At 37.8% G+C, this 12,673-nt stretch overlaps 1 protein-coding gene across 1 annotated transcript in view; it reads left to right on the top strand.

The window, feature by feature from the left end:
- Positions 1-7,936, top strand: part of LOC140229548 (2-Hydroxyacid oxidase 1-like) — an 88,530-nt gene extending 80,594 nt beyond the window's left edge. Inside the window, exons 6-9 of the mRNA XM_072309795.1 lie at positions 1,915-2,006; positions 2,830-2,991; positions 7,028-7,097; positions 7,869-7,936. Coding sequence (XP_072165896.1) covers positions 1,915-2,006; positions 2,830-2,991; positions 7,028-7,097; positions 7,869-7,936 — 392 coding nt within the window. The remainder of the gene's footprint in view (positions 1-1,914; positions 2,007-2,829; positions 2,992-7,027; positions 7,098-7,868) is intronic.
- The last annotated feature ends 4,737 nt before the right edge of the window (positions 7,937-12,673 follow it).

Raw genomic sequence — 12,673 nt, 5'->3', positions numbered from 1 at the left:
CTATCACGCACAGAGCATCATTATTTTCTTTTCATATCCATCTTTGATGAATGTTAAGTAGCCTTAGCTTTAGGTAAAAATGGTTTCACCACATTTGCTCCTGCTACAGTTGCTCGCGTGGAATATCTACACACTGAGCCAAACATAAATTCTATACCCACAAGCATAACCCTATCCCTAATCTTAATCCTCGCGTCAACATAAACCTAAAACCCTTTCGCTATCCTACAGTCCTAACCCTAAGTCTTTGGGCAAAATTTGACCGGCGGCAGCCAATGTCAGGTCACTGGTAGTTAAGGGGAGCGGCGAATGCTTCCGAACGTTGCGAATTTTGGATTTGCCAAATTTTCTGAGGAATGATAGTATAAATCAGGGTTCGCTTCTGCCATAAACGACACTTAGCGTCTTTAAACGATGTTTAGAAACAACTAGCAACAGTTCAGCGAATGTTTGTGAAGGTGTTTGTGAAAGGCGCAGTTGACGACTATTAGAGATCGTAAGCAAATGTTAGTTTTGCGAATATTAGCACCTATAATTTTATGTCAATTCTTTCGCACTATCTGTGAATGTTTAGGAACTTTTGCTGACCCTTGGAAAACTCGGCATGGACCCCTCCCCCCCCCCCCCCCCGACCCCGAGTGTATTTCGTCCTCCTTTAATACCTTGTTTCTTCGGTACGGCGACCTGTATGGCAAAATTCTCTCAACAGGTCGATTTTATACAGTTACTAACCATAAAAGGTCACGTGTCGGTAGCATTGGCGAAGTAGAAAGAACTAGCAGCGACACCATCTTACAACCGTTCGCAAAGACTTCCCCTACGAATGTTTTGCAAACACTTGCAACTGTTTGCGGAAAAATAAATTCGCAAGAAAATTTTGAACTATTCAAAATTTATTTGCAACAAAAAAAAAAAAACAACAAAAAACGTTTGCGACAAGGAAAACTGCGGATTTTCTTGTAACATTTTTTGCAACCTTTTACGAACCCTGGCGAAATCGCAAATTTCGCAAGGGTTTGCAAGCATTCGCCGCTAAGTGAGATACCCCATTTATTTGACGTCATGATCACTGATGATGTGTGTATGGGTTGAATTGTGTGTGTCACAAAGAAGACTATCCACTGTGGCAATGTGGACAAGATTGAAAGACATACTTTAAGTGAAGATCCCGAGTTCAAATTCCAACCAGTACACACATCAATGGACAAGACTGATACCCACAATGCCTGTTCGCGACCCGGATGTGAACCCCTTCCAATGCTAAAGTAACGAGGTTGATACATGTTATGTCATTGATAGTAAAAAATTTATTATTGACAGCATCTTGAGTGTTTTTATTATTATCATATTTATCTAAATCACTTGGGAAAAGAACTCTCTCTTTAAAAGGCGTCCAGAGTTGGAATCAGCTCATGAATTTAAAAGTCTAGTTTCAAACGGGCTCTTGATGATTTTTTTGATAGTTTAAGCAACTGCCCTACAATTATTGATTCTTTTTTTATGTTATTCAATGTCAACTTATATAACATTCCTTTCGCTTTCTTTTTGTTTGTACATTTAAAGTTCTTTTTTCTCTGCTCTTGTAACTTGAGTTATGTTACTCTATCATTGTGGGCAGTTTACATGCATTTAGTTCTTTTTATGTTATGCAAGGAGTTGCAGAAGAAGAGCTTTGCTGACGCAAATTACTGTGATTGGATAAGATAAACTGAAACTGAACTGAACTGAATTATTATTATGTTAATTATCATTATCATTTTATGGTCATTTTTATCATCAACATTGCTATTGTATTCATCTATAGCAGAAGTTATACAGTAGTAATATTGTGTCATTATTGTTATAATTATTGTTCCTGCTGCGCAAACGTTCCCTAGCGCAACAACTATAAATAATGTTATCTTTTCCGTCTAGGCAAGATGGCTCGCGAGGCTGCCGCCGCTGGTGTCGACGGGATCTTGGTCTCAGCGCACGGTGGTAGGCAGCTGGACTCAGCCATAGCCCCGGTTGGTTATCAAATCCGTGCAGTGTAGATGAAGGACTTGTCAGAAATAACACTTTTTAGATTATTTTTACGAGTATGTACAACATAATTGTATTCTTAGGGGAAGAGAGTTATGATGTCGATTTTTTTTTTATACTTAAATGTTGTTTAATGGATATGATAATCTGTAGTTAAAGTCATTCTGTGTGAAGGCATTTTAGCATTTTGTTATTTGAATGAATTGTTCTGTAATTATACTTTCCTTCTGTTGCTGTTTTTTGGTTTCATTATTATCATCAGAAGCTACCGTATAGGTAGATAAAGCTATATCATAATTATCAATATTATTTCTATCTCTATCATAATTTTCATTATTACTTTTATTACCATAATTATTAACATTATTTGAATGCCATCGTGTCTGTGACGATATTACTCCACCGTGTTATCGGGTTATCATTAGTAATGACCAGGTCATTGCCACCTGTTACAAAATGAACAATATAGATGAGTAAACAAAACGAAATAAAATGAAATAACAATAATGGTGATGATAATGATAATACAGCTGTAGTTTAAGTAGTTGTAGTATTACCGTAATTAAAGGAGTAGTAGTAGTAGTACTAGTAGTAGTAGTAATACTACTACTACTAATAACAATTCATATTAACATCTTTTTTTTGTTATCGTCAATATTATCACTGTTTTTATCATCATTAGATATTTATATTATTATCATCATTATTAGTGTGATATCATTATTTCAAACAAAGTGTTGAATGTATAGATGAATGGCTGTTCAGTGTCAGATGCTAACTTCATCTTAATTGTCTTTCTAAAATCAGCTCGATGCCCTCCCGGAAGTAGTGGAAGCAGTACGTGGTACCAACGTAGAAGTCTACGTAGATGGAGGCGTGCGTACTGGGGCGGACATCCTAAAGGCACTCGCCCTGGGAGCCCGGGCCGCCTTCATCGGCAGACCGGCGATATGGGGACTAGCATGTGGAGTACGCCTATTTCACTTGCCTAATAGGGTGTAGAATAGGCCCGTTCAATGGATGGTATCGTTTTGGTTGAGACCAGGCTATTTTAACGGGTTTTTCTTGTTTTATTTTGTGAGAGAATGAGAAACCTCTTATGAAATATGAAATGGCATGTAATTTCAATAGGAATTCAGCGTTTATTTGACGAAAAGGGTTTTTGAAATGGCTGATCGAGATATTCAAAACAAAGCGATACTAATAACAAGTGGGCATGGGCGTAAATCCCGGGGGGATGGGGGGGGGGGATATATCCCCCTGAAATGGAGGAGGGGGGGGGGGGGGGGATGGCCTGTACAGAAATGTGATTGTATCATTTTTGTCATATTGCACGACGTTCGTCTTGTTCGTACGCCCGCCTTCAGACAGGTAACTAAGCTGAACAGTATTCTATGATAATGTATACATAATTTTCTCAAGCGCTCGCTCGCGAACAAAGTAATATCGACATAAGATATGGTCCAGACGTTGACAACGTCAAATAGCATAGGCTTACATGTAAACATGCTATGAAGCGAGCAACTCTGGACCATCTGCAAATTATGTACGAAAACAAACAAACAATAACAAAAACTATACCGCCATAATTGAACCTCCTCCATTTCCTGCATCATTCCTGAAACGATGATGACTCTGATACATCTATGGGTATACTCAGGGATGATATCTCGGGGGGGGGGGGGGGGGGGCAAAGGGGCATTTGCCCCGCCCCTACGGAAATGTTTGGGGCAGACAAATCATTTGTCCTCCAAGCAATTCCCGAGATGAGGACAAATCTCGAACTTTCTTTATGGAAAATTGGACAAGTACCGCCAGAATTATGCACCGGATCGCTGAATTGCAATCATGAACATGATGAATATGCAAAAGATCCGCTACTGAGTTCCTTTCGATAGACTTTGTACACTTTTGAGATTGACGTTTTATTTCCTTATATTTATCAAAGAGTGTGCAGCGGATCTTTCACTTACAAAAGCTCCCTCATATGCAGAGGCGTCGATGAAGGGGGATGGGGATGGTTCCCCCTTAAAAGTATTGGGGACAAACAGATCATTTTGCTCCTCCTCGTAACTCCCGAGATGTGGAAATGTTCTTACTTTTTTTGATAGAAAACTGTCTAAATATTTCACCCAAAGATGGCTGAATTTCAATTCTGAAAGTACAAAATCTCCCTCGCGTAAGAGGGGGATAGGCCTAACCCCTTCCATACCCTCCCCGTTCAGTCATTTCTACTTAATACTTAGATCGACAGATTTCAAAATGTTTCATCTAAAGTGTGCACCAGGTCTGTTACTTCAGTTTAAAGAAAATAATGCAAATGTTCCTTGCGTGGGAGGAGATATCTAGATACTTTCAATTAACGGAGGGTTCCCCCCCCCTAAAAGAATAGTATATACTTCTGGGATTGAAAATTCCCCAGATTATATCATAAATGTGCTTACGAGATATTTGTTGCTGCCAGTAATTGCCAGCAGTTGCGCCCGGTGCGCCCCCACCCCCCTTAATTTCCTAAGCGAAAAAAGTACAGCTACAAACGGCAGTTTATGGACTGTAAAATATCAAAATTTTCAAGCTCGCTCGCTTCGCTCGCTCGCATTTAATCGTTATGTCATTCTCCTGAGCAGTTGCGCCCGGTGCGCCCACACCCCCTTAATTTCCTAAGCGAAAAAAAGTACAGCTACAAACGACAGTTTGGGGACTGTACAATGTTAAAATTTTCAACCTGGCTTGCTTCGCTCGCTCGCATTTAATCGTCATGCCATTCTCCTGATGTTGCTGTCGGGTAATTGCCAGCAGTTGCGCCCGGTGCGCCCCCCCTTAATTTTCAAAGCGATAAAATATAGCTACAAGCGGCCGTTTTTGGACTGTACAATATCAAAATGTTCAAGCTCGCTTGCTTCGCTCGCTCGCATTTAATCGCTATGCCATTCTCCTGATGTTGCTGCCGGGTAATTGCCAGCAATTGCGCCCGGTGCGCCCCCCCCCTTAATTTTCAAAGCGAAAAAATATAGCTACAATCGGCCGTTTTGGGACTGTAAAATGTCAAAATTCATGACCGCGTTCATGATATTCAGTGACGTTTCTCTAAATGATACCATTTTATAAGCAAAATAACTTGTTCAATAATAATCTACATAAAATGTACTGCTACCTTAAACATGTTGGACTGTTTCAAGTCGATAAAACACGCAAAAAAATGAATCAAATTGCACCATTTACAACATCAATATGCAAAAAGTTCTCACTGTGGGAGGGGGAAACCCCCCTCCCACACCCCCCTCCCTCGCTCTCATCGCTCCCTCGCATCTAACCGCTCCCCCTAAGATCGAATCCTGGCTACGCCGGTGATAGGCCCCACTATTTAGTAGGTCTTCACAGTGATGTCGCACAGGCGGAGCAAGAGCTGAATACCACGATGTAGTCATTCAATTATCTATGAATATTTTTTTCTTACTTTTTTTAATAGGAAAAAAGATCCCAAATTTCACCAAAAGTGTGCACCAGATCGCTGAATTTCAGGTCTGAAAATGCCAAATTTTCAAACACCCCCCCCCCGCTAGGCCGCTCCGCTCCCTCGCACAGATATTCAAACCCCAAGTCCCTCCCCTATATACCCCCCATCACTAAAACGGAACGATGCCCCTGGGATGATTGCTTTACTGACAATAAATATCTACAGGAAAATATCTACTACGTTATTACACACAAAAATGGATACTCATATTAGCATTTTATTGATTTTATTTGGGCATTATTCAGAGCTGCGCTACGTTTTTGAAAGGGGGGGGGGGGTGTCTAAATCGCCTGTCAGTCAAGAAGAAAGAACATCAAAAGACAAGAGAAACAACAACAAAAAAGTCTTCATACTTTTAAGGTCTGATTTTCCGGCAAAAGTCGGCTGACAAGCAAAAAACGAACAAACAAACAAATAAAAACAAGAACAAAAAGTCTTCATATTTTTGCTGCCACTTCCCTCCCACTTTGCATGAAAAAGAGTGGGACATTTGATCCCTGTAAAGTGTGTGTGTGTGTGTGTGGGGGGGGGGGGCAAGCTTCTCCCCCCCCCCCCCCCCCCCACGGGCTGCGCCGGTCCGGTTATGGGCTTGTAATCGTGGTGATGGTGGCTATTGCCGATCATCCCCCCACTCCTCAGTACGGATTTATGTATACGCCGTTGCAAGTGGGACCCATCTTTTATTAAGAGCACTTTGTTTTACTTTGTTTTTTGAATATCTAAGCCTTTTCAAAACTGATTTTCATCAAATAACCTATGACTTTTTCTGAGAATGGTATGCTCTATAACATTTCAAAAGTGGTTTCTGAGTATCTCGTAAAAAGCTAAAAGCTCTGTCTTCATTTCCACCTATACTACCATCCCTTTAAGTTATGTATTATTCTCTCCGGGGACCTTGTAACGGACTACTTGCACTACATGCATTTCTTCTAAGCCTCACTGAATATCCAATTTACTCACGAAATATTATTCATTTTCACAGAGTGTAGAGAACCTGGATTCAAATTTTGTACTTACAAAACTTGGTATTCAGTATGCTGTGTCAGGCCCGGAGTGTCAGGCAATTATTTCGGGCAACTTTTGCGTTGTTGGGCGTTTTTAGCTCACCTGAGCCATGAGACTCAAATGTATTTCAGTGTCAAAAGAATGTGTGGTAAAATTGAGCTAGCAATATTCAATGGTCTCGAGACCCCCTGGTCTCTTGTTTTCAGTTGACGTGAGAAATTCGTATGCTATAAGGGTATTATGCATGGGTAATGACATTTTTTATTATACTCTTCTTTGTCGGGCAGATAAAAACAAGAGTGTCTTAGGTTTCGTGTGTGAATCATAAGGTTTTGGAGGTTGCAAATATTCAGTTTCTTCGCCTGTGGAGGCAAAAATTGTATCTGTATCATAACCAAGTTTAATCTCAAAGAGGGAGAAAAAAAATGGTTGGAGTTGAACATTTATTTCCTGTTTATTTTCCGAAATGTGTGCTCTTTACAGGGTGAAGATGGCGTGAAAGAAGTCCTAGACATTTTAAAGGATGAGTTTGACCGAGCAATGGCATCAGCAGGTTTGTACACAATCGCCTATATAACCAGAGTTAATTCAATAATTGACATTACATGTGTTTGTCTATATACCGACAGAAGAAAAAGAAAAGTAAAAGAAAACACCACAAACACGGTCGTATGCAGCAAAGGGGGTGGGGCTGGGGCAGTTACCCCTTGAATTTTCCAGACTCACAGGTATAGTAATATCGGATCATTTCTTTGTCACTACAGGTAATTCATTAGACAGTGACAGTGAAAAGAAATACGCTCCCGCAAGGTTGACGACTATTTATTCAAGCTATATCTACTTTATCTACGTAGGCCTACCTGCTATTTTGAAATGATCAACTTATCTGATTTAAGTGCTACCTCTGTTATCTTTAATGTTTATTTCCATATTCTATGAGGCATCAAACCACCTCCTTTCGATACAAAACTTATGGGAGTATGATTATCACTGTATGCAGGCATACCGTCTTCGATGGATTTTTATCATCCCTATATTCCAAACCAACACCTTTAGCATGGGCATCATGAGCATCATTGATGAGCATCATTACGTACTTTTAATTGAACTACATGTAGCTTTTCTTTTGTAGGTTTTAAGTTGTTTTGCAATATGTTATTCGTGAGCCTAAATGCGTTTTAATAATATCTCTATGCGTATTTTCATTAAATTGTGAAAGGCGTAAAGCATTAAAAAAATCCAAATCATTCCAACAAGCAATGTTTTTTTTTTTTTTTCTAGCAGTCTACTCCGAAGCAGGAAATGTTTCTTTGATTCATTGCAGGCTGTGCCGACGTTAGCTGCATAAAGAGGTCTCTCGTAGCAGACAAAAACAACCTTTCACGCCTTTGAGACTTTCCTCTGCTGAGCGACAGTCATTATCAACCCATATTTTGTTCATTCGTGGCACAAGAAACGAGGTGGCTTTCCGGGGTGCACTCTAAGAAAATAAAGGTATAATTTTGCACCTTTACCAGTGTCACACTGGGAGCACCTTTACGGGTACAACTTTGCTCCTTTGAGACGAGAAAGGTGCAAAGCTGCACAATTTAGCGTCGACACTAGTATGAAAGGTGCAAAGTTGCACCAGTAAAGGTGCAACTTTGCACCTTTGCAGTAAATTGCGAAACCGGTCAAGGTTCTTAGTTAAACCTATCTTTCTGAGCGTTTGGAGTAATTCAATTTAATTAATGCTTTACATGGTTATCCATAGCGTATATTTGGGAATATGCCATATTGTATGTAAGCATTGTCAACCAAATGGGAAAAGCGTATTTGGCTAATAGCGTGTGTGGTCTGCAAAATAAAACAATTTCACGAAAGGAGAATATGTAACAAAATGACATTTACAAATTCATGAAATTCTTCCGTCGAGGTGTTTTCATTGCAGCTGATTGACAAATTGCCCTACATCGACGTAAGTAAGCACTGAATTGATCAGTGTTTTATAAAAAATCATGGGCGTACATACTCGAGCAGGATTCGAACCTACGACCTCCTGATCACCGGACAGGCGTCATTTATAACCCAAAATGAATGAAAATAACATTAAAGATACTGTGGAATGTGGGTGAAGTTAGTATATTGTCTTTAAACAATGAGTTCGTGTCACCAGAAAACAAACGAACAAAAAAGCAGATCATAGCCGTAGCCGATTAGCCCCAGGCCCTTTTCTTTGTGTTGCGGTTACTATGAAGATAACCATTACCACTAAATCGTGGACTTTATTTGAATGTGTGATGGGAAGCCATCATCCTAATTATACGGAGACTTCACTTCAAACAAACAAACAAACAAACAAGCAAGCAAACAAACAAACAAACAAACAAAAAACCAAAAAAGAAATGGCCGAAGTAAACAAGGAGAGCAAATCCATCAAACTCCCAAAGCACACTAGAGCCTTCTTTAAATGGTGTATAATGTTACAAAGCAAAGGAAACTGTTGCCTTATTGATAAATAACAAGATAAAGGAATTAATGCAGAATTGACTTGAAGAAACTCTAATCATAACCCTAACTGTATTTGGGCGATAGTGGTAATAATAACGGTGGCTATGCAGATTCTACGAGCGAGTAACAAAGTACGCGTATAGGCTATTCCGATTCTGAGGAAACATTTTACCTTCGACAAACTGATATCTGTCTCCTTTGAACTTCAACTTGAACCTTATTTTGTTTCATTCAAAAACATATCTTTTGTACAATAACAAAATGAGTACTCAAGCATGCAAAACATGGCTAGATAACTATAAATGAAACATGGAAACTACAAAAGATCAGGGGTCTTGTCAGGGTGGTTCCAAACAAAAAGAAGATGAAACAATGGAATTGTTTTACGATCACAACACAAAACAGAAGAAAATATTATAAAAACAGATACAAATAATCCATTTTGGTTATAGAATTAAGTAATGGTGGTTAATCATAAGAAACACAGAAAAAAAAAACTACACAAATTATCTACAATCATTGTGTATTCCATAATGAAGAATCTAACCATCTAGCAAAAAATCTTTAAGATTCTTCTTAAAAAAAAAGATATTTGTAGTGGGAGAATTTGTAAGTGTAAACTGGTAAAGAATTCCATAGTGAGGGTCTAGCCTTGTCTGAGTATGTGCATATATACATCTTATCTACTGAAAACGAATGATGCTTATTACTGTGTCGTGTGTTGCGACTATGAACCTTATCATTAAATGTAAAGCGTACCAGAGAACATGAAATGACTAAATCATGGAAGGAGCAGTTTTTATATCATGATCGGAGGAAATTCTATTAATTTGGGCCAGTGTAGATAAGTGTGTTCTTAGCTAAGATCGTTCGATGAAGTGGTAAGTGAGACTCGAGTGGGATATCATTTTATAGAATGATTGATTTCCAAGGAACATCTAACATTGTAAAGTACAAATTAAAAAAAAAATAGACTGGAGTATAATTGATCCTGAACATGTAAATATATTGTCATAAATCAAATAAACAGAAATCTTCGATTTTAACAACTTATTAGAAGCAACCAATACATTTGAATGTGAACGTATGTATAGGAGAGTAACAAAATGATACCGAGGGCTTTCTTTTGAAGTAGTGACACTCTATCCATTAGCGAGTGATGAGCATTGCCCCATCACCATGCTAAGATTCCATGATTAAGATAAGGCACTATCCAGGAGGAGTATAACATAAGTATATACTTATGACTTTTTGAGGGATATAAAATTTCAGTCTGTTCATGACGCATTTTTTACGCGAAATAATGTTGCAATAAATCAACACGTATTTTCCAATAGCTTAATATCTGCAATGATTCCGGGAAATTTAAAATGTGCTACACTTTCTAAACTGGAATCATCCAACACTCTGAATACAAATTGTCGACAGTACTACTAAAAAAATACATTTTCTTTCTTGAATAATCAATGATGACTTATTAGCTCTGACCCAATCATGCCAATGAGTGACTTTTTCAGTTCTATGCTAAAGCCACTGTTCACCATTGGGAGCAATGATGAAGAAAATGTTATCACATTTGATGCATATAAATATAGGGGAATATTACTAATTTTCTAAATCAACCATTGTAGACCGTTTATTCGAGAAACTATTTTCACAAAACTATCGTTCATATATTTGTATATTTAGCAATACTTAACATCGATCATACTGATTAACATTTTTCCGTTGGTTGTTTCTATATCAATAGAAAATAGTTTGATTATATTAGAGATAACTGTAAATACCAATCAAATGAGAGTGGTTGTCTATAGAATTAATGATTAACCACTTTGTCAATAAAATTTAGAAGTGCATGGATAATGCTGTGCTTTTCTGTAAACCAAACTGGGAATTTGTAAATATTATGTGCAGATTCACAAATTGATAATTCTTTCGATTTTTTTTCTATAACTTTAGACAGTGAAGTTTAAAAAAAAAAAGACAGGGCAGTTAATATTGACTTCCAGCTTGTTGCACTTTCCAAATAATGGAATCACTATAGCCACTTTCATTTCATGAGGAAACATCCAGAAATAATTGTCAAATTGAAAATATGTGCGAGAGAATCTGCAACACACTGAGGATAGCAACTCTAAGAATATGATTTTTTCTTTTCAATTCTGTATTTGTAATACCATCGATTTCAAGAAGAAAAGGTTAATTGAACAAAGAATTGATTTTGAAATCCACGATAACCTATATAGTTAGTGTCTTTATATAATCTATTTGTTCGTTTGTGTGTGTGTATGTGTGTGTTTGTGTTCATTAAAATGAGTCATGATTGGAGAAATGATCAGTCATATCTAAAGGAATTATAAAAGACTCAGGAAGGTAAAATATTGAAAAAAAAAAAAAACAAGTTAAAGGAGACCTCCGGGTGATTACATTTGAACAACTATAAATTATTTATACTGAAGACGAAGTTTCACAGTTTATGATAATATGGGATGAAGAATAAGAATATTTTCGAAATTTATAACAAATTGCAATGAACAAGGAAGATGACATGGCAAGATCACCATAAGAATGCATGAATTGGGGCTCAAGGAAACAGAACAAAAGAAGAAGGCATGCATAGATTATACACGGGTAACTCGCAAGCAAGCGGTATTGTACACTGCAAAAAGTCCGGTGTTAAATAGTGAACACCGAGCTGGTGTTAAATTTTCGGTGCTCAATTGTGGTGTTAGATTAACACCTCCGGGTGTCATTTCCAAATTTTAAACTGTTTTTTGAAGAGTTTCTTAGAAACTGCACTTCTTGTGTTGATTTCTAATTTAAACAAGACGATCAAGAATTTTATTTTAAAATACTAGATTTTTGAAAGGTATTACACCAAAGTAACACCAGCTGGTGTGGTCTCTTATTGAAGCTGGACGGGTGTCAAACCATTGATATTAACACCAACAAATATCAAATCAACACCATTTGGTGTTATTTTTGAATTAACACCAGTACAGTGTCAACATAACACCAGGTACAGTGTCAAATTAACACCACGAAGTGTCAGGTGAACACTTTTCAACACCATCACAGTGCATTTTTAACACCTGTGGGTGTGGTCCTTTATTGAAGTTTGGTCGGTGTTAGATTTAACACCCGTGGTGTTAAATCTAACACCGATGTTTTTCCATTACACTGCTACATTTTTGAAATAATGTGAGCCTCCTCTGTCATCATTCTTGTTTAGTGTAATTTGTTTAAGGTTTTTCAAAGAATTATTTCTCTGCTCAAGAACCACAATAAATTCCACAAATCTATACATGGAGCTGTTGATGCACTACATGGTAGGAAATTGTGAAAATCGTCTGGAATGCCCCTTCAAAAATGGGAGAAGCAGAGTTCCTGCACAAGGAGGTTAGAAAATGAATGGCAGAAAGAGGATAAAAGTGTTTCAAGAAACTCGCTTGAGAAAATGATAATTTCCAGATTATTTAGCAACTCAATGTTATAACTGGCGAGTCAAACAATCCAATTTGAATACCGGGTTTTTACCCAAATTAGCATTCTGAGAGATAATTAGAAAGTCTGCAATATTTGAGTTGGATGGTCTGTAAAATGCCTTCTGCAAAATTCCTACTTCCTGCCCTACAAAAT

The sequence above is a fragment of the Diadema setosum genome, chromosome 6, assembly GCF_964275005.1.
Source record: "Diadema setosum chromosome 6, eeDiaSeto1, whole genome shotgun sequence".
NCBI classification, from domain to species: domain Eukaryota; kingdom Metazoa; phylum Echinodermata; class Echinoidea; order Diadematoida; family Diadematidae; genus Diadema; species Diadema setosum.
Note: the sequence above shows the minus strand (reverse complement) of the source record. Positions and strands in the feature narration are given on the sequence as shown.